At 43.4% G+C, this 20700-nt stretch overlaps 1 protein-coding gene across 1 annotated transcript in view; it reads left to right on the forward strand.

The window, feature by feature from the left end:
• Window positions 1-20700, forward strand: part of DNAH14 (dynein axonemal heavy chain 14) — a 182140-nt gene that overhangs the window by 20568 nt on the left and 140872 nt on the right. Inside the window, exons 2-7 of the mRNA XM_053913105.1 lie at window positions 9031-9186; window positions 11835-11965; window positions 14451-14603; window positions 14769-14881; window positions 17753-17815; window positions 20115-20259. Of these exons, the coding sequence (XP_053769080.1) occupies window positions 9031-9186; window positions 11835-11965; window positions 14451-14603; window positions 14769-14881; window positions 17753-17815; window positions 20115-20259 (761 nt within the window). The remainder of the gene's footprint in view (window positions 1-9030; window positions 9187-11834; window positions 11966-14450; window positions 14604-14768; window positions 14882-17752; window positions 17816-20114; window positions 20260-20700) is intronic.

Consider the following 20700-nt stretch of genomic DNA (forward strand, 5'->3'; position numbering starts at 1 on the left):
ATGGATTTGATTCAGCGATACGTTTTAACGCAGTGGGATTCTCCCTTAGCATCTGTTCTCTTCTCTTGAATGTGGGCCCCAAAGTGCCACCCTTCAGTTCTCGGCTGCAGTGAAGAACCCTTCTGTGGCCATTTCTGGGACCATCTGGGTGCTAACAGGAGCTCTTCCTGCACCCTGAGTCTCCTCCCTAGGGAGACCGTCCTTCACGGATTCTGTAGCTGTCTGCTTCGCTTCTGATGCAGAGATTTCTATCACTTCTGTTCTAGTAAGAACTACTTTTGCCCCTGGCTTATTTCAGTCTGTCTTGCTTGATTTTCCTGAAGCTTGTTCACTGCCAGTTGAAGCTATTTCTACAATATCTTACGCTGATTCTGGGCTGGCACCTTGGCTTAAAGGCTTTAGTAGGAGCTTACTTCCCCGTCATGTGTCACCTTTGCTCGGAGACTTGAGGGTCTTGTTAGATTTCCCTCCCTAATCAGAAAGCGGCCCTCTTTTTTGTATTTCAAAGCCCATCCCCTTTTGTTCTTTTCTGTCTTGTCTGAGACGTGCTGCTCGTGTATGAATGTGGCCTTTCAGTATCATACTTAGTGAATTCTGGGGACATGAGTTCAGCCCAGGCTACCTGTTCAGCGGACTTCCCTAAGTTCTTTTTTTTCTTTTCTTTTAATTAGTTTGAGACAGAGACAGAGAGGGAGAGGGAGAGAGAGAACATCGATTTCTTGGCCCACTTATTGATGCATTCATTAGTTGTTTATTGTACGTGCCCTGACCTGGGTGGGGATTGAACCCACAACCTTGGTGTATGGGGACGACAGTCTGACCAACCAAGCCACCTGAATTCTTTCTAATGATTTTCCCTGAGGAGATGATCTTAAAGCTGATCACCATCTTCAGTAAGGCAAATCAGAATTGTATTGACATGAACTCACAAGGGAGGAAGGAAACATTGCTTCAGAGAGGAAGTGGGGCCGCCCAGAGACTGCCCGGAGAAGCGTCGCTGGCCCAGTGAAGGGTCTAGAAATTCTGTTATGTGTGAGACACAGTCGAAGGTGAGCGGGACATTACACTGAGCCTGTTGAGAGGTTGGGGACTACATGTGCAGTTTTGAGTACCTACAGTCATAGCTGTGAAATCATCTTTTATATTTGAAAAATATTTTTTACAGCCCAGTGCTTCACGATTTTATTCAGAAAAAAAATATGGCAACATATATACCCATTGATTCGACAAAAATAAATCAAGATGCGAGCAAGGAGAAAAGCAACACAAAACCAAGGTAAAATAAGAAAGTTCATTTCAACAATATATGGCTGGTGGTAAGTCAGTCTGACAGTGGAAATGCCCTGGGAGGGCTGGGGAGAGTTCTGGAGTTTAGAAAACTCACTTTCTCAGGCAGGAGGACCTCATGAGAGAGGCAAATTAACACTGGCTCTAGCGCCTTCCCCCAGACCAACCTTGGATATGAGGAAAAAGTGAGACAGAGCTTGATGGGTATGAGAAATTGGCCAACCACTGGGGAATCCCGGGCAGGCAAGAAATGGTTTGCTCTAGGTATGGACTGTGGGTAGAACATGCAGTTCAGAGCAGACGGGGAAATTAGGAGTCAATTACAAGAGGTTGAATAGAAGCCCCCATACATTTGGGAATGGAGCAGTGTCTGAAAAACAAACACTTTTATGAATAACTCATAGGTGAAAGGAGGACCCCTAAAAGGAAAAAACTTAGAACTGAATATATAGTAAAAGAAAGAAGAGAAGGACCTTTATCTGCTGCATTAACTATGTCACATATATGAAAACTTTAATATAGTTTTTAATGTTTAGAGAGGAATTTATAGTCATAAAAACTTGTACGAAAATAAGAATGCCTGGGAACTTAATGAGCTAGCAGTCTGCTTTGAGAAACTCAGTGGGGGGCAAACTGAACAGAAGAAAGAGAAAGTTGAAGGGAATAGATAAAAAAATCAACAAAATAGAAATCGAAGACAAAAATAGAGAACATCAGCACAGGCAACAGCTGTCTGTAAAATTGACAAAGCTGGGACAGGCCTGAGCAAGCCTGAGGAAATGGGGGAGAAATCACGGACAGACAGTGAGGAAGCACCGTGCACAGCGCGCTGTCTTTACAGACCAACCCATAACATGCCCGCCCAGGGGACCCAGGTGTGAACGGTGCTCCGAGGAGCCGTGCCGTGCGTGGCCCAGTGACCGATACTGGATCAGAAGCAGAGCCCAGTACAATAAATCTGCAACTAAAAAGATAGGAGGTGGTGAACCATCTCATGGCAGTAAGTTGAAAACCTACACAAAAGATAACAATTTTAAGAAAAATGCAAGTAAACAAAATAGTCTCAACAATGAACAAAACGAACTGTCTATTGACCACTAGAATGGTTGAGTTACTGCCACCCCAGCCGATCGCCCTCCCTCACAGAGCACGTACCTCAGGCCCAGACAAATGTAGTTTTTGAGTTCCTAACAGATTTACGAGTTCTAACAAAAATTCAAGGAACAGGTCATTCCAGTCTTACATAACTTCTACAGAAGAAAAAAGGAGAAAATAGTCCCTAACTCAATTTATAAGGATAGTTTAAACAACCTTTTAAGTCAGTTTCATTTACAACCTTAAAAGCAAAAAAAAAATCCTAAATATTAACCTACAGATTATAGCAGTGTATAAAAGTGGGTGATATGTTGAGATCAAATGGAATAGTTTATATCTTAAAATGCAATGTTAGTTCAACATTAGAAAAATCTATCAGTATCAATTACCATTCATAGATTAAGGGAGGAAAAGCATTTAATAAAATTCCATATCTCTTAATGATAAAAACTCTTAGCAAAGTACTTGATTAAGGGCACTTACCAAACCCTACAGCAGATGTGTATAATGGTCAAGTGTTACAAACATTTCAATTCAGAAGTGACAAGGACCCTTATTGGATGGAGGGCAGTGATACAAAAAGGGTGGGGAAAAAGAAATGGAAGCTATAAGACTTGACAAAGGAGGAACCAACTATAGTCACTCATAGATGAAGCGATTATCTACAAACAAACTACAGAAGAATTTACAAAGTAAGTGAATTTAGCAAGACTGCTAGATTAAAATACGTAAGTGAATCGCATTTCTGTAGTCCAGTATCAGGTCAGAAATGTAATCAAATCATAACTACCATTTGTAATAGGAATGAAAAATAAGGTACCTAGAAAAAGTTTAAAACATGTTTGACTTTTATGGAGAAAATTATAAAAATTTAAATCAGAATGTAACAAAATTTATATATAAAGAAAAGCAAAGAGCCAAGAATATGTAAGCATTCTCTAAGGAAAAGAAAATTTGGGTTTCAGCTTACAGGTATCAAAACTGTAGAAATGGATGCAGCACGAGATAGAGACAAGGACGGACAAAAGTCAGGAAGCAGGGGTAGATGACTGACAGACCTGGCATCACAGGTCCGCGAGGGGAAGGGCGGGTTTTCGGTGACGGCTGTGACAGCTGCGAATCCTTATGGGGGCGGGGAGGGGACTCCTATGGGCCCAGCACACCATACTCAGAACTCTAGGGCTGAAGAAGTTAATGTATGAATTATAAGACTTGTGAAAGGCAAAACGTTAACACCGTTATGAAAAATATAGAAGAATTTTGTCACTACCTTGGGGTAAGGAAATATTTCCTAAAGAAGACATAACACACACTGCGTAGGCAAAGATAGACACGTAGGCCAAATTAAAGTTAAGAACTCGGGTTTATCAAGACTTCGTCAAGGAAGTGAAAAGTACCAACCTGAAGATACAGATATTTGCCACACATGTGAGAAAAGATTACTACTCACAATGGGAAAAGAATTCCTAAACATTGTTAAGAAAACAGTAGGTAATTCATTGCAGAGAGAGGGAGAGAGAGAGAGAGAGAGAGAGAGAGAACGAGAACATGGAGAGACTTCAGGGAAGAGGAAACTATGCAATGTGTCTATAAAGCCAAATAGAGCTCAGCACTCACAGGGAAAGAAAGGGCTTAAGAACACCTAATGAGGCTCTCCATGAACCAGTTCAGAGGAGTTGTGCTTTATTTGTCTTTGAAGAGAAGTATTAACTTACTCATGTATTTTTGTTTAATGTACCAAGGGGTATTTTTTCCCCACTGAGAAGTGTATGTAAGGATGTACAGCACCGCGAATTCCCGCTGCCTTGTAAAAATGGGGTCTGTGGCTTCAGTCAGTGGGAGGCGGTGAGTCTGGATCCCATGCAAAGGTTCGCCAGCATTTACAAAGCAGACAGTTGGCTAGCGGATTGTGAAAAGGTTTGGGCTTTAATACCGATATAGGTTGGTGGTGGTTGCTTTTTTGTTGTTTTATACAGGTGGGTAAGATAGGAGTATTGAACTTCAGAAATCTGTATTCTGCCCTTACTCTGCCACTAACTTAACTGAATGACTTTTCTTCACCTTTTAAAATTAGATGAGGATTCTTAAGTCCCCTCCAGCTTTAACGTGTTAACGATAGTATCACTGACGCCTGTTTAGCCAGGGTTTCAGAACTTCTTATCAAAGTGCCCATCGTAAACTTCTTGGAAGAATAGATCCTGTATTGTAAAGACTTAAATTTGAAGTTGTAGAGAATGATAGCCATCATGTTTTATTTTCTTTGTCAAATTAGACTTCTAAAACGTGAAGAGCAAAATTGCGGATGTGTCACACCACCAGAGCATGAAGCAGCTCAAACGACAGAAAAGGAGACATTAAAATATAGAACATGTTCCATGCCCTTGGAGACAGAAGCAACAGAAGTCAGCGGAGATGCTCGCTGTCCAGGCATGCTGATTTATGCTTTCTCTCGGGGAGACTGACAGGGAGTACATAGCATGAAGTGAAGTGTATGCAGATACTAGAGTCTACTTTTAAAGTACCAGACTGGGAACTGCACTAATTTCATTAGTCATAGCAGTTAGCAATATCTGGTGATACAAACATTGTCTTCTAAAGGGAACGCAATCGAAATACCGATCATGATATTACAAATGACAACAGCGGTCTCGCTGCCCCGCCGGGAGAACCTGGCGTTTCCATAGCGGTTTGCATCCCCATCCCTCTTTCTCGGATGTCACTTCTTTTTCCCTGAGGAAAAGATCCCAGAGGTGGGTCAGCCGTCTCCTAGGTCCTGGTGCCTTCTGGCCGTGTGGTGACCCCCCCCCCTTGTGGCTCTTGTCCTCCTGATTGTCCCTCCTCCAACTCCATTTTTACTCTTCCTCCTCCTCACCCCGAATTCTGCCATTTTTAGTATGTGGCATTTTTCAGACACATCTTCCCTTTTTATTCAGCTCCTCTGTACCCTCACTTGTACCAGGGTCATTCCTGGGCCTCCACTCTGCTCTTTGCTTTGTCCTGGGTCACCTGCTCTGTTACCAGCACCTTCCACCCTGTTTGCCCATTTCTTTCCTCTTTGGCTCTAATCAGCACTCCTGTCCATTTCCTCCACCGTCACTTGTGATCAGTGAGCCTTTTTGCAGAAAACTTACATAATCACATTGGTTGGCTTTTGCCTGGTTCACGGTCGCCAGCCCCAGCAGGGCACTCAGGGCTGCCCAATGTCATTTCCTGTCCCCTCTTTGGCTCTTCCCTCCCACTCATCACAGCATCTGTTTAAACTGTCACAGTTTAAGCATTAGCTTCTTTCTTACTTGCCTGTGTCCCTACTTTCTAACAATAAAGATTAAAAACAAGGGCAATCAAATGGGAACATTGCCTTTCCCCAGCCCCACCCACAGTGCACACCTCAGGGAGGGGATGTGCCTCCCTGGCAGGGCAAGCCCACCACCCCAGCCCTGGGGCTCCTCCTCAGCCATACCTCGGGGGCTCGGGGCCATCGTTACCTCTCTCATCTCCCTGTCTACCGAATGACCCAGCAATTCAACTTCTCGGTACCTATCCAAAGGAAAGGAAAACTCTGGCTTGAAAAGATATATTGAAAAGATATATTGCCCCTCCATGTTTTTTGAAGCATCATTTATAAGACACAGGAAGAACCTACATGTCCATCAATGTATGAATGAATGAAGAAATTGTGGTATATATACACACAAACATATATACACATACATATGTGTATGTGCACACCGCAATACACACACACACTGACACACATATGTATACACACACATAATGGAATATTACTCAGCCACATAAAAGAGGGAAAGCTTGTCATTGCGACAGTGTGGATGGACCTAGGGGACGTTTTGCTAAGTGAAACACGTCAGACAGAGAAAGACAAGTCCTGTATGGCAAATACTCATACGTGAAACCCGAGACAAAAAATCTCAAACTCACAGATGCTGAGAATGGGGCAGTGGTTGCCAGAGTCTGGGGTAGAGGTAGGTAAGGTGGTTGGAGGTTGTCAAAAATGTACAAACTTCAAGTTATGAATAACTTACGGGGATGTAATGTATAGCACGGTAACTATTGTTAATAATACTGCATTGTAAATTAAAGATTGCTAAGAGTAAACCTTCAAAGTTCTCATCACAGAAATATTTGTAACTGTGGTGGTGGATGTTAACGAGACATACTGTGGTGAACGTTTCACAGTATATACAGATACCAGACTGTTATCTTGTACACCTGAAACTGATACGTTGTCAGGTGTGCCCTAATGAAAAGGGCAGACGTGTCTACCGTGCCCTGTGAGCCTGATGACTCGAGTCAGACGAGGACTGAAAGGGTCCACTTCATTTGCTGACCTGAGCGATGCGCCCCCTTGCGTGCTGTTTGACGGGAGTCCGAACCCCGAACGGAATGGATTAGGAAGTGGATAGTCAGTAGAAAATAGGATAGTGATTATATGCAACTCTTTGAAGAAATTGGACTGTGAAGAAAGGCAAGGTATAGCTTGCTAATTAGAAGGAGCCGTGGTCTAGGAGTAGGTTTTATTTAAGGTGGAGCTGCTTGGATAGGCCACAGAGAAAGGAAGAGTTCGTAGTGTGGGCATGAGGGATGGTGAAGGTTGCTTTTGGATGGCAGGAGAAATACAGCCCTTTCTCGGTCAGCAGGGCAGGAGGAAAGGGTGGGTGCAGATGCGGGTTGCCTGGCTTGCTTGGCAAGCTGAAGGGATTCCCACCTGATGCCTGCGTCCCCTGGGAAGAAGACAATGAGATGAGTTGAAACAGATTGGAGGGTAAAGGGCTGGAGATTTCAGGAACGTGGAGAAATCTGGAAGAGTCGTAAAAGTCTAGAAGAGCACATTAACCAGGCAGACGGTGGGATTTCAGGTTTGTGTGCAGGGTCCATTCGTGGTCCATTGAAGTGAATTTTGGAGATTACCAATCCACCCATGTGTGAGCCTTTCTCTGATAGCCCCGGGCTGTGGGATGTAGGCACAGAGACACAGCGCTGAGCTCATCCGGGGCTGGTGTTTTGCCACAGAGGTGAGACTGAAAGGAGTTGAGGATGTTGGAGAGAGGTTGTTGAAAGGCCACTTAACCTCAGCTGGGTAAAGAGAAAGACGGAAAACAACCGAGGGTTGGCAGGTTGTGAGAACGTCATGGGACAATGACCAGAGGACCGATGGGGTATGAACGTGGTGGTGTTGGCAGGGTTGAGCATGCTGGAAGGACGGAGGCCAGTGAGAGGCACAGGGGTGTAATGTTGGGAGTGGCCTAGAGATGGGAGGGTGTTAGGGAGCGGGGAAGGGGGCACAGTATCAGACAAGTCTTAACTCGTGATCACTGAAGCCTTCCAGAATTGTGGCAGATTTAACACGGAGGACACAGGCCCTCCCCGGGGCCAGGGTTCCAGAGTCACGGAGTGACCCGGCAGCTGGTGGATGTAGATGCAGAGTGGGGGAGAGGGACGTGATGCGAAGCCACGTGCTTCAGAGGAGGGGGTTTCCTTTCCTTCTTTCGGAGGGCAAGTAGGAGCAGGGAGGAAAACAAGCCCACCTTCCAATCATGAGATGTATGGGGTGCTAGGGTACAGACAGCCGCTACTTGGGAGGCTGGCGTGTTGTCAGCTGTGTGTTTAGAAAATAACTAGGTGTCAATTAAGGCCAGGAAGTGGGAGAAACCCTTGGAATGGATGTTAAAGATACAGGGAGGTTTTCACAGTTGTCTCATAGACACTTCCACTGAGGCCCACGTTTTCTCGTTCTGATCTGAACAGCCCTCTCTTTTCCCATCTTTCATCCCCAGCCCTGTTTCCACCACACAACTGAAAACCGCTCCTTCATTCACACATTCGGTGCCTTGGAATGGGGCAGGTCTGTGGTGTCCTCTTGATTGTACACGTGGAGAATTCCTCCTTGCTCCCTATCTGCCTCCCTAACCCCCTACCTGCCCCCCTCCCTCCCTCCCTCTTTCCCCAGTCCCTTCAGCAGTTCCGGTTCTGGCTGAAACAGAACGAACCGTCTCATTTGTATTCATTTTGTTTTGGTTGTAATTACTGTCTCATCACCTGCTTGCTGGTAGCTTAGTGCCTGCACTACATAAATGTTTGTTAAATCAGTGAGAAAAAGTCAAATTTCTTTGGTTTTTAGAAACCCTATTTTCAATAATTTCTCCATTCTTCTTTGTGTTGAAAAGTCCACCAGTAAGGTAAGTCATTGAAGGAATGAGAAACAGGTTTTACGTTACTTTTCTGTACTTGTGTCTAAAAATTTTCTGGTCTCAGTTACCAAATTACACTTGATAAAAAGGGCTTTGCTATGTATTTCACATGAGGATTCACATTTTGTAGTAATAAAATCAATAACATTTCCCTCAGGAAGTGCTTTAACCATATGAACTAATTTGATCCTTGGAACACGTCATGAAGTTCTTACTGTAGCAGTCCTTTCGAAGGTGAGTAAAGTAAGGCAGACAGGAAACTTCCAAAGTCAATCGCGAAACAGTGGCAGAGCCTGTAATTGAGCCCGGAACTGAGCTCAGTGTAAACACTGTATAACACGGTGTTGATGTAATGATAACTGTGTTGCTTGGCATGTGGAATCACCGTGGTGTTTATAGCTCATGCTGGTTATTCAGTTAATGTCGGTTTTATTTGCAGATTACCTTCAGGAAAGTGGAACTCAGCAAGATGTTGCTCCAGAGCCAGTTGACCACAAGGATAAAAAATCAAAGGGGCAAAAAGAGGACACTCAAGATCAAACTCACACTTATCTCAAACCCAGGGGAAGAAGGCGTGTGTCCTACGACAGAACAAGTAGGTGGCCTTGCCCAGCTTGCTTAGTAGGCGCTGCACTTTCTCAAGTTATGCTGCGGTCGTGTGGGCTTATATTGGACGACGGTTTCCGAGGAAACGGCCTTACTGGACTTGTGTTTGGTCGCTTCAACAGTTGTTTACACTCTTTCTGAGAGCCTAAAATATCAGTAGAGTAAAAACTTTGCAGACTGTTCAATGACTGTGTTCTTAATTGAGGCAAATCTCTGAAGGTTATGGTTACAGAACTAGAAATAAGATAAACTCGGATGGTTTTGGTTTATCCTCTCAGTAAAACTCTATGGTGTCGTAGTATTGAATAATTGTATGTCTTTGTCTGACATAGAGTTTAAATCCCCAAATAAATTACTCATTTAAAACAGATTTTCCTCCACTAGCATTTTCCAGTTTGTGCTTTCTCTATACCTGAAGTTCTTTTTTGTATTAATATTTTAAGTTTTATGGGGAAAAGGAAGCGTTTCCATTTCCACTGACACACCGTGCTCCAGGGCAGGTTTATCGTAAGGCTACCGGAGCTTAAACCAGGGCCTCTCGCTCACCCAGGCTTCCCTTTTTTTAAAGAGAAGATCCTCATAATCCTAAACCGTCTCAGAGAGCCCAAGCCCAGCGTGGCTGTGCTGGTGTTCGCACCCTTGTCTAACCTCCCCCCACCCCCCCACCCCACCCCCCCACTCCCACCCCAGGATGGGAGCAGCACCTGTGGCTGGTTCCAACCAATAGGGCAGAGTCATGGGTTGTCTTCTGGGATTATATTACATTGTAGATGGCTCTGTCTTGTTAGCAAACTCAGTCTCTACAGTCTCTTTCCCCTCTGCTGGCTTTGAAGGAGCAAACACAAGGATCCCTTCCCAGCTGGGCCTCCAAAAGGGAACCCAAGCCAGCCGACACCTTGGTTGCAGCCTCTGAGACCCCAGCAGCGCCCCCAGTAAGCCATACCCAGACTCCTGACCCACAGGATGTATATGGTTTTAATCCACTAAGTCGGTGGCCATTTGCAGTGCATTCCGGAAACTAGCACAGTGGGTCTCATCGCAACAAAGGCAGCGCTCGGTGTGTGTTAACAATTCTTAGTCTTTTGTCACGTTGTCCTGTGTTGTTTTGCAGTTGGTTTCAGTGTAAGAAAGAGCAACTACTTAGGCTTCATGGCTGCCAGATGAATAAAACCACTCTAGTCCTTTAATGACTGTATTTCTTTAAGGTGCTTCCCCGTGTAGCATCTACGGACCCATGAAGACAGACTGGGAAATCATACATACTTAGGGTTTTTTAAAATATGAAAAATTTCAAATATAAAAGGTAAAGAAAGTAATCTAACATAACTATTTATTCACTTCCTAGACTTAACAGATGTTAACATTTGTATCATTTTTTTAAAAGGAAGTTGTAGTAGGCAGAATTCTGAAATATCCTCCAGTAACCCCACACCCCGTGCACACAGCTTGTGTGGTTCCCTCCCGTTTGGTATAGGCAGAACCTGGGGATATGGGAGAATATCACCCCTCTCATTTCATCTTATATCATGGTTTTGAGGCGTGGTTAAGGCCCCTCATCAGTTACCTCTGAGTCAATCAAAAGGAGGATTGTCCTGGACAGGCCCGACCTAATCAGATGAGCCTCTAAGAGACCAGAGATGGTAGCAGATGCTGCCCTGCTGCCGCCTCTGAAGGGCCACAAGGCAAGGACCTGGAGGTGCCTACACTTCAGTAGCTGAGAACAGGACCTGTCCAACAGGGAGCGAGACAATGGGGACTGCAGTCACATGGCCTCAGGAGAGCGGGGAGGCAGTGCTGTCTGGAGCCAGAACTCTGCAGGAGGGCGTGCTCAGCCAACGTCTTCATTTCAGCCCTGTGCGACCCTGAAGTCAGCTAGGCTGCTGACCCATGGAAAGTGAGAGAACAAATTTGCATTGTCTTACACCAGGTTTATGGGAATCCTCACACTATTTTACACAGCAGCTCAAGTCGCCTGGATTCCTAAGCTAAACAGGGGTTTCGATCAGCTGGTGTTCGTGATTTCTGGAGCACCGGAAATCATGCGTGGCTTTATAATGCCGTCGCCTGTGCCCACACGGCTCTTGGCGTGCTTCTCCTGTGGCTCATTTTACCCAGAAGTTCAAGGGCCAGGAGGACAACCTGTAGAGCGTGGTGACCAAGTGCCAAGAGAAGCGACTGTTTCTGGAAGGAGAGACGGGTCAGCTGCCGAGAGCGCAAGGCAGATGTGGTCTGGCAGGGCCTGTGGGATGGGTGTTCTCGGGGGTGGGTGGGGGGACACTTGCATCTCTAGTCGCCACCCCCTGTTCTCTGATCCCGAAGCCTCCCCCAGCGCAGGCCTTGACTCAGAAAAGCCTTCTGACAGTTTCTGGTTAGTGCTGTTCTGGCTAACTACCCGTGTAACTAGGCCTTTCGTGATTTCTTTCTTAAATGGAAAACTATTGTTTCTTCCGGTTTCTGTTAAAACTGAATTTTAAGCTATATTTTCTCCTCCAATTGTATAGTCTGTGTAAACTTTCAGTGTACGTTACCGTTTGTATTTTTTTCTCTATGTAGAAATATTTGGAATAGTCAACGTTGCCCTTAACTGATGCCCATATTCACACTTACGCTGGATCTTGTTTTCCTGTCCTAAACCAGAGCCAGAGGATGACGACGTGGTGAGAAATATCATTCGGCTGAGAGAGAAGCTCGGTTGGCAAACAGTGCTACCACACCATAACCTGGAACACAGACAGCCCCGAAGTGCAGCTCAGAAGGTTATTCTAAAGGTGGTATTCCATTTTACTCATCTTTGTACTATAAAAGTGAATGTTTGAAACTATCGCAATCTTTATTTTATTTATTACATACATTAAAATCATTATTATTTTTACATTAATATCGAATTATTTCATGGTGAATACTCATGAAAAGCATTTGAGATCATTCATTTCGCTTAAAGAATGGAGAACAGATACGACATCTGCCTGAAATTCAGACCTATACTTATGGTCGTGTTCATCAGCTTTTTGTGCTTTAAAAAGTCCCAGGGTACTTCTGTAACATTCTGTCCCTCTCCCTCTCTTACTTCCTCGTACTCGACTTTTTATCTCCTCATCTCTTTATTCCCTTATCCTTTCCATTTTATTCTTACCCATTAGCCTCTTCAAAGAAATTTTATCTTGTCCAATGTCACGTGACCAGAGGGGCAAGCTGTGGTAAGAACTAAGGTCTACTTCCTGTGACTTCATTTATGACAGGTGTTCGGAGACTGAACAGGGCCGTTTGGTCCTACTTTCAGATCTGGGGTCCTCCAGGTGCAGTCCCCAGGCCAGCAGCCTCCTCGTCACCTTGGAACTTACAAAAACGCACGTTCCCACCTCTCCCCCACACCTGCTGAATGGGGAGCTTTGTGGGTGGGGCTCAGCCACCGCTATTTTATCAAGCTCTCTGGGTGATGCCAACACACAATTGAGAGCCACTGTTCTGACCAGGGTCCTCAGGCTTCTTCCAAAAAGGGCCAGATAGTAGATAGTTTCGGCTTTGCAGGCTGTGATCTTTGTTGTGACCCCTCCATCCGGTCACGGAGGCACAAAAGCAGCAAGAATCAAAACATCGACAGGGGCAGCCGTGTTCCTATAAGCCTGTTCATAGAAATAGGCACCTGGTCCCGGCTAGAGTTTGCCGGTCCCTGCTCTGGGACCATGCAGGTAAATGGACGTCTGGACATTGGTCAGGGGCAGCGTCCATGTAAAGAAAAGCACATGTGCAACAGAGTCAGACTCCCCTGGTTTTGAGTCTCTGTTTATGTACTTGCTGTGTTACTTTAGGCAAGTTTCTAACCTCCCTGAGCTTTAGTTTCTTAGACCTTGAAATGGAGATAGTCATGCTTACCTTAGAGAGCTTTGACAGTTAAATGAGATAATGCATGGTGGCTGGCAGGTAAGGGGGCAAGGTACTTAAAAAAAACCCAGCTGTATACCAGTTCAGTATCCTTGGACTCTCTACAAAGATGTGTTTTATTCATGGAGAAAGAATTGAGAATATGAAAAACATTTTTTTCATTGAAAAGAAAAATTTAATTATTCTTATGCTTCTACCATTATTTAATTACATATGTGATCCATTTTGAATATTGTGTCTGCATTAAGTTTCTAGTGATCTCAATTTTTTGGATACATAATTTATAACGGAAGTGCCTCAAGTGCCTAATAGCTATAAAAAGCCCGTGTACTTTATATCATCACTCAGTTTAGTTTTATTTGCAGCTTTTCAACTTGTTTTTTTAAGGTTTCTAGGTACCCACTATGTCAGGAGTCAAAATAAGAAAAAGAAACAGCTGAGAAAATTGAAAAAAAACCCTAACAGTCTTTAAGGATGACAGTTTTATGTTTTAGAAAGTAAAACTGGATCCAAAGTTCAAAATTACAGTGACTAGAAGCTCTTTAGTTACTCAATTCAAGAGCTTCTGGAGGCATCATTCATTGAGTTATATTGAAGAATACTAAATGCTCTTTCATTATAAAATTTAATTACCCCACAAGACTAAATGGAACTTTGTTTAAATGCTTTATCAATAAAAGTTAGGAATTTCAAAGCTCAAATAAGCTTCACATAAAAACTGTCTGAATGTGGAACTGTCTGGTTTCTCAGCAGCGTCAGGGACCGGGGAGAGGCCGCTGCGTGTGCCGCAGCCCCAGCCGCTCAGCATGGGTGGAGGGTCAGCCTCGGGCTCAGAGCCCTGTTTTCTGACTGCGGGACTTTTCTCAGATTTCCTAATTTCTCCAAGTAGTGATTTCTGCCTCTGTTGAGAATTAAAAAGATGTAACTTGATCATCTCATATCTAAGGGGCTAAATTTAAGAGATGAAAAACTGGTTGTGAAGATATGTATGGGAAACACTACTCATCATATATTACTTGACAAATATTAGCTATTATTATACTAAACCACCATCACTATCAAAATAAATGATAAATTTCAAGTGCTCGTACGGCCTCTCGTTGGCAGACACCTTGACTGGAAGCACAGCATACACGCGGAAGGTGTTATCGTTTGTTAAGTTCTTTGGGTTCATAAGCATACATTAGTGTACAGGTCAGTTTTCATGGATGTTTCATTACCACATCATGTATAAGAATGAAAATTAAATGTATTAAATCTTAAGATTGATCTTGCTTGAAATTGTTTCAATTTCCCGAGTCATCTGTTCAGCCATTTTACTACTTAATTTGGTCAAGTTAACTAAAAAAAAATTTTCTTTTTTAACCTCAGGAACCTTTGAAAGATGATGGAGAATTTGTATATTGTATTCCCCGGAAAAATCCTAAAGTCTTTTATAATGCATATGACCTCCAGGTCGTCTCTGCCCACAGAGCTCGGCATCGCAGAGAATTTTGGACTGTTACCGCATCATTCGTTTCAAAGGTGAAGGGCAGTGGAGTGTGGGTGTCGATGAGGTGGTGAAGGTCAGAGAGAGAGAAAGCTTAATTCTAAAGACAAGAAGTTCTGAGCCAAATTCAGGCTTTCCAGATTTCTTGAAGATGACACATATTTTTCAGAAGTGAGGTGATGTGGGCTTTCTATTTGCAGGTTACCAAAATGGGCGGTGTAGAAGAAGCAGAACTCACGCCTTCTTTGGAATGGCTATTAGAAAGGAGATATTACTATTTATTACAGCAGTTCAAGATATTTTCCAATTTTCGGTGAGATGCACGAAACTGAAACCAATTTATAATATCCTTTTGAAATAGTAATTCGCTGGATGACATCAGGGTTCTGCTACAGGAATGCCATATTTATGGGGAATAACAGAGGAAATGGGGGAGCCCATAAAAATTTCAGTTCAAAGGAGCTTCCCAACTTAGGGGTTACAGCTCTTTTATATTTCTGGATAAATATCGTAAGAAAAAGATATTTTAGTGTCAAGCAAACTTAAATAGACTATCATGACCTTAGTTTACCTTGTTTCTCATGCATTATTAAACGAATATTTATTGAGCGTCGGCTACAAACCAGGCATTGTGCTTAGAAGCTGTTGAACAAACCCACCAGGCGCCTTGCTCCCAGAGGACTTAGATGGTAGTGGATGAGAGGGAGGTAGAACACATACGTAGGCAAGATGTCAAGAGGGAGATGAGTTATTTCAAAGGAAAATAAAACAGAATTAGGGAGCTTGGGGCAGCTTATTGGTTCAAGGGCATTTAAAAATTTGGCTAGTTCTAAGTTTATATCACATCATATTGGGATTTCCTGAGACTTTTCGATCCTTCGCAAAGTAGTCCAGACGGTTGTTCGTCGTGTTCGTGTCTAGCTTTATAATTTCTTTAGTTCCTCTCTAAAGTCTGTCTTTTCTTGCGGTCTGCTGCTACCTGCTGGGGACTAGGAAAAGAAGAAAAACAATATTTTAAACTGTTACATTTAACGTTGCAAATAGTTGAAATAACTAAGAACCTGAGGAACTTTTCAGTAAGGGAAGTGAATGGATTTTGCGGCAGAGAAATTACTCCCTTACTGAGCAGATGCTTCTTGAGTACCTTTGCTGTTCCACTGTTAGGGCCCCTGCCGACAGGTCTCTGGACCTATAGGACTTAGAGTCAGTCTATGGAGGCAGATAGATAATAAGTAAATAAATAAGGTAGTTTCAGGTACTGATAAGGGCCAGAAAATAGGTAAGACAGAAATAAAACAGTTTCACGTGTGTGTGGCTATGTGTTGCTGCTTTAAATAGGATGGCTGATGAAAATGATACACGATTGTGGGGTCTGGAGAGGAAGTAGTTTCTGACAGACTATAGCAAGTTCAAAGTTTTAGGCAGGAACGCATTCTGGGGTAGGTCCACGGGAGGCGTGGCCTGACTGGAGGGGGTAGGTAGCTGGTTATTGTCTGGAACCAAATCACAGGCAGCGTGAATGCTCGAGGAGCAACTCCGGGAAGTTTCTTTTGCAGAATACGTGTGGTCGTTACATCCCTGTAGATGAGACACTAGTAGTAAAGCTGGGTGCTTTTGATTCTGCATTATCAGCTTCCATTACCCAAAGGACTTGAACTCTCTCGGTGTTGGCCTTTCCACTGCTCTCCTTGCCTTGTAATAAATCCTCAGGGTCTGTTCTGCTCTAAATAATTTCCATTGAATACACTTGTGAAACCTAATTGGAATTGGGACAAGAATCATCTTTTTATATGACGTCTGGCTTCAGTGAAAATTACTCATTTTCTTTATTCGTGTTAAGGAAAATGCAAGTTAAATTTTAGTTGGGTTAAAAGGTACAGCTTTATTTGGTTTTTAAACTTTGTTTTTAATGTATTTTTGTGAAGCTTTCATCACTCATATGGTAACAGGAAGCATCCCACAAACAAAAGTGAGATAAATGTGAAGTGTTAACACCGAACGCTGGCCATGCCACGTGTACAGGGCAGGGAGGACTTGAACGCCCTCAGGAGCCTTTCCCGCCTGAGACGTTCTGGAGAAGCGGTTCTGTGGCCTGGTGCAGGCACCCATCCGGACCCCCTGGGTTCCCCGGGAGTCACTGGGGCTCCAGGGCTCCTCTAAGTCCTGAGGTGCCAGGACCTGAGGGGTCTGAACTATGGCTGAGACAGGAATCTGTTTACTATGCCTCTTTGGAGCCTGACTGAAGGTCAAGTCACTAGATTTCCCTGAGGCACTCTGATTTCTAAGGCCTGGCCCCTGCCTGTTTGAATGACACCCTGAGATTCTTTCTGAGCTGCTTGGGTGGCTCTGGCCAATGAGTCACGAAGAGGGGCTGGTTGGCTGGCCCTGTGGCGCCCCTCTTCCCACCACTTTCTCTCCCCCTGCGGCTCTTACCAGCTACGCAAGGAGGCTCACTTTGGCAAGTGAGCATCACAGCACATCTCGGTGTTTCTCTACGGGTGTTTCATCAAGGTGGAAACATCTCGCTCCCGGGAGAGGCTGTGATATGGCACGTGTCCCGCAGGTGCAGAGGACAGGTGGCAAAATGCACCTAGAGAAGCTGAGGGGGATTTTCAGGCACAGTTCCACATGTCTGTGTCCTGAGCGAAAGCTCAGGATGATGAATAATCACCAGGAGGCTTGTCAGGTCCTTCTCATTTAGGTACTTTGAGTTTTTTTAATTATAAATGCATTTAAAAAAAAACAGAAGTGTTATATTATCAGAATAATATGCATTATCTTAACTTTTTACTTACCACTATCCAATGATTTCTTATTAATGTACTTTTCATTATCCCAGAAAATCGAATCTTAACTCTTCTTGAAATGAGTCTCTCTTAAAAATAGTAAGCCAATAAATGTATGAGGGGAAAGAATATATCTTCATAGTTTTTGTATTTACTGGAATGTTGGAAGTAAATTGATTATGCATCTGTGAGAATTATGATGACAGTCACTTCCACTTTGCTCCATATTCTGTTGATCATTTGGGGGAAAAGTGATACGGTTTAGTATTTGCCTTAGGCAACTCACATGGATAAGTCACGTTCTAGAGAACTTTTCAGTATTGCTCAGCCTTTACTAAATTTATTTTATATAGTTAAAATTTATGAGTATAGAATGTAAGAAGTATTTTTCTTTTCAGAATTAACAAAGCATTTGTTACTTGGAAATGTAATGTTAAGAGAATTAAGACAGATAAGAGCAGGTAAGTCTTAATATGCAATATATTTATAGAAATTGCGAGAGGGAGCTGTATTTTAAATATGTAGTATGGAAGCAGATATCAATTTTCATTCAGTGATTAGAAAGTCACATTCCATAACCTTGACTATTAATTTTAATCCATCTAATTTTTAGAGACTATTAATATTTTTATATATTATACATCATGTTATGTGTGTGTATATAAAAATGTGTATATACAGGGTCTGGCACAAATAACGCCCTTTTTTATTACAAAATCTTTTGTTACAAAATCATAAGCATGTAATTCTGTAACATAACAATACCACCCTCAAGCACACCCTCTGACGTTTTAGGTGAAATGTTCAAACTAAAAGTACGAATTATTACACCCGTGTTATTACCCCACCAACCGCGCTCCAGCAGGCCTCGCTTCTGCCGGAGCCGTACATAACAGACACGCCCTGTGTTTCCCAGCGTGTCGTTCTGTGCTGCGAGGAAGTCGGAGCGCTGTGAGGAGCCCATGCCCAAGTCCCTTGGTCATGTGATCAGACCTTTTGCTTTCATAAAGGGGAATGATCAAGCAATCCAACGTAGATGACAGTTCTATTTTGTGGACTCTCCAGCAGCCATGTTCTGTTGCTGCTGCTGCTGTTAAACTTTTCATTTTGAGGTTATTGTGATTGAAATGCAGTTGTAGATGTAAGAAATGATACAGAGAGATCCTGTGTACCCTTTACCCAGGTTCCCCCAGGTACATCTTGCAAGCCTAGAGTAAAATACGATGGTGACATAACCAAGGAGCACAGCCCTGCCATCACCACGGGTCCCTCACATCCCCGTGTACATCCTACTCACTCCCTCCCACCCCCAGCTTCTCCTCAGCCTCTGCCAGGAGCTCCCCTGTTCCCCATTCCTAGAATGTTGTCTCTTTTCAAGAGTGCTGAGTAAACAGAACCGCAGAGGGCCTGGCCCTTTTACGTGGCATGACTCTCTGGAGGTCACCCAGGTTGGTGCAGGTGTAAGTTGTTCCTTCGTGTCGCTGAGAAGCAGTGTCTGATATGAATGTACCCCTGCTTGTTCAACCAGTACACCTGGGTGTTTTCCAGTTTCTGTTTCTTCCAGGTGAAGCTGCTATAAACATTCACATACAGGTTTTGGGGTGAACACGTGTGTGTATTTCTCTGGGGTGTAATAATGCCCAGGAGTGCAGTCGCTGGGTCATAGGGTCATTGCATGTTTAGATTTTTGCACAGCAACTGCCAGCTTTCATTGCACCAGCTCCAGCAGTGTGGAAGTGATTTAGTTTCTGCACGTTCATGCTGCAGTGTGGGGTGTTACTGTTTTATTATTTTATTTCACTCATTCGGGGGGGTATGTAGTAATATCTCATTGTGGTTTTAATTTGCATTTGCATGACTAATGATGTTGAATATCTTTTCACGTGTTTATCGGCCACCTGTATATTTTCTTTGGTGAAACATCCTGTCTTTTGTACATTTTCTATGTGGATTGTCTGTCTGTATACTGCTGAATTTTTAGAGTTCTTTTTATACTCTAGATATGGTTCTTTGTTTAGGTAAGTGGTTTATAAATATTTTCTCCCAGCCTTTGGCCTTTTTTGACATACAAGAATATTAATTTAGCATCTAGTACGTGCCGGTCATCAGGGGGGTAGTTAACTTGCTCCTTGACACCAGAAAGCAACTCTGCGGCCTCAGTGGCTGGCTGATTCGGGTGGGCTTTAACGCGGAGGCCTGGCTTTCACTCAGCAACGTCCCCTCGATAAAGAGATGTCCTCACCCCTTCCGCCCTGCCTGTTTCTGGTCCAGTCTGTCCTCCTGCTCTTCCCAGTGTGGTCAGAAGTGACTTGGCTCACTGTGGTGGCTGTGATTGCACCAGTGGAAAGGGACAGAGAAAAGAAAAGGGCCTATCAAGGGCCTCCCTCTCTATTTGAGGATGTAGGTGGTTAGAGAACTTGTTTAAATTTAATAAATGTGGGTAATATGATTCCCTGTGGAGGTCCCTGCCTACCATTTCAAAACTATTAGAACCAGGTGGCATAACGGAATCACATCAGCACTTGTTCCCCTTCCTGTTTTGTTCTTACTCAGCCCTCCCAGCACCAAAACCTTGCCTTCAACGTTATCAGCCAGACACAACCCGAAATGCTTACTAATCTTTATCAACGTCATTTAAAATGCTATAGAGGTAAAACGTATTAACTGTGGGCCTATGAAACCGATTATACTAGTTATCTCTAAGTTAACTTCATTCACTTTGAAGGAGAGGTAAGTCTGTGGAAAATCTTTAACTTTCAGGTCGTTTTTGTCCCACCATCTTTTTTGGGCTGATGAGCTGTTTCAAGGCTGTTTGCTTTACATAAAGGGACTTTGTGAGGACGCAGTTACTCTGAAAAATGCTGATGAACGTGAAGACAATCCATCTGCCATATGCCTTGTAAAGGTGGGTGGACGTGTGCTACCGTAAGCTAAGACTGGTGCATAGAAATGAGGAAGAACAACTGGGGTTTTGAATAAAAGGAGTACGGAGAGCTAGATCCCTAAGTAAACCAGCCCTGTGCATGCCTGACTCTAAAGTACCTGCGAGGAACATTATTCCCTTGGGTGGTCGCTCTGAAGTTAACGTTTCTTCTAAGAATTTCTTCCGTACACTTAACCTAAGTCTATTATGAGACTTTTTCTTTATTTTCAAAACTCCAAGTGTGTGATATTATTTATAACTATCTTTAATACATAATTGATGGTGACTAATTTTCTCTCAGTATGTAGCATGTCAGAAAAATTGTATTAAGTTGCAACTCAGAGGTTTAGGTTAAATTTATGAATTCTCCTGTTCCACAATTCTGAGAAACGGTGACTTTCTTAATGAGTGATTTAATTTATA

The sequence above is a fragment of the Desmodus rotundus genome, chromosome 10, assembly GCF_022682495.2.
Source record: "Desmodus rotundus isolate HL8 chromosome 10, HLdesRot8A.1, whole genome shotgun sequence".
Classification (NCBI taxonomy): Eukaryota; Metazoa; Chordata; class Mammalia; order Chiroptera; family Phyllostomidae; genus Desmodus; species Desmodus rotundus.